Source organism: Aptenodytes forsteri, unplaced genomic scaffold (genome assembly GCF_000699145.1).
Source record: "Aptenodytes forsteri isolate BGI_AS27 unplaced genomic scaffold, ASM69914v1 Scaffold129, whole genome shotgun sequence".
NCBI lineage: Eukaryota > Metazoa > Chordata > Aves > Sphenisciformes > Spheniscidae > Aptenodytes > Aptenodytes forsteri.
In genome coordinates, this window is record NW_008795033.1 from 106,278 (window position 1) to 107,349 (window position 1,072).

The window sequence follows — 1,072 nt, forward strand, 5'->3', positions numbered from 1 at the left end:
GGGGGAGGGTTGTGGGGTGTTGCCTGCCCGCGTCTGCCTGTACCGTACCGGCACCCATTGCCCCCCCCCGCCCCAGGCAGGCAGCCCGCCAGCGCCGACCCGAGCCACATCCAGTCGGCCGCCTCCAAGAGCATCCGTCCCTTCCGCTCCAGCGAGGAGTACCTGGAGGCCATGAAGGAGGACCTGGCCGAGTGGTTCAACACCCTCTACGACCTGGACATCCAGGTGGACACCTTCCTGGAGAGCCTGGAGACGGGCTGCCACCTCTGCCGACACGCCAACAACGTCAACCGCATCGCCCTGGACTTCCAGCAGCGGCACCCCGAGGTGGCCGCCCGTATGCGCGTCCCCCAGAACGAGGTCGTCTTCCAAGCCAAGAACGTGGTGCCCGGGTCCTTCATCGCCCGGGATAACGTCTCCAACTTCATCCAGTGGTGCCGGCAGGACCTCGGCATCCAGGACGTCCTCATGTTCGAGACCAACGACTTGGTGCTGAAGAAGAACGAGAAGAACTTTGTCCTCTGCTTGTTGGAGGTGGCCAGGAGGGGCTCCAAGTTCGGCATGCTGGCCCCCATGCTGATCCAGATGGAGGAGGAGATCGAGGAGGAGATGAGGGACCAAATGGCCTATGGCGTGCTGGGCACGCGCCAGGAGAGCCGGGACCCCCAGGCGCCCGCCTACCCCAGCAGGGCCCGGCCCATCGCCCTCTGCGACCTGAAGAACCTGGATGAGCTGGTGAGACGCGCTCCCCTGGGAGCCCTGTGCTTGGGTGAGGGCCTCGCCGGCCGCTGGCTGCTCTATGGGCCCCCAGGAGGTCCTCTCTGTCCGCCCAATGGGGTGCTCTGTGGTCCACGGGAGGTCCCACCTGTCTCTATGGGCCCCCGGGAGGTCCTCTCTGTCCACCCAACGGGGTGCTCTATGGTCCCTGAGAGGTCCCACCTGTCTCTATGGGCCCCTGGGAGGTCCTCTCTGTCCACCCAACGGGGTGCTCTATGGTCCCTGGGAGGTCCCACCTGTCTCCATGGCCCATGGGAGGTCCTCTCTGTCCACCCAACGGGGTGCTCTATGGTCC

At 65.9% G+C, this 1,072-nt stretch overlaps 1 protein-coding gene across 1 annotated transcript in view; it reads left to right on the forward strand.

Moving 5' to 3' along the window:
• Positions 1-929, forward strand: part of GAS2L1 (growth arrest specific 2 like 1) — a 3,641-nt gene extending 2,712 nt beyond the window's left edge. Inside the window, exons 2-3 of the mRNA XM_009276365.1 lie at positions 77-769; positions 859-929. Of these exons, the coding sequence (XP_009274640.1) occupies positions 77-769; positions 859-929 (764 nt within the window). The remainder of the gene's footprint in view (positions 1-76; positions 770-858) is intronic.
• Positions 930-1,072: the final 143 nt, after the last annotated feature.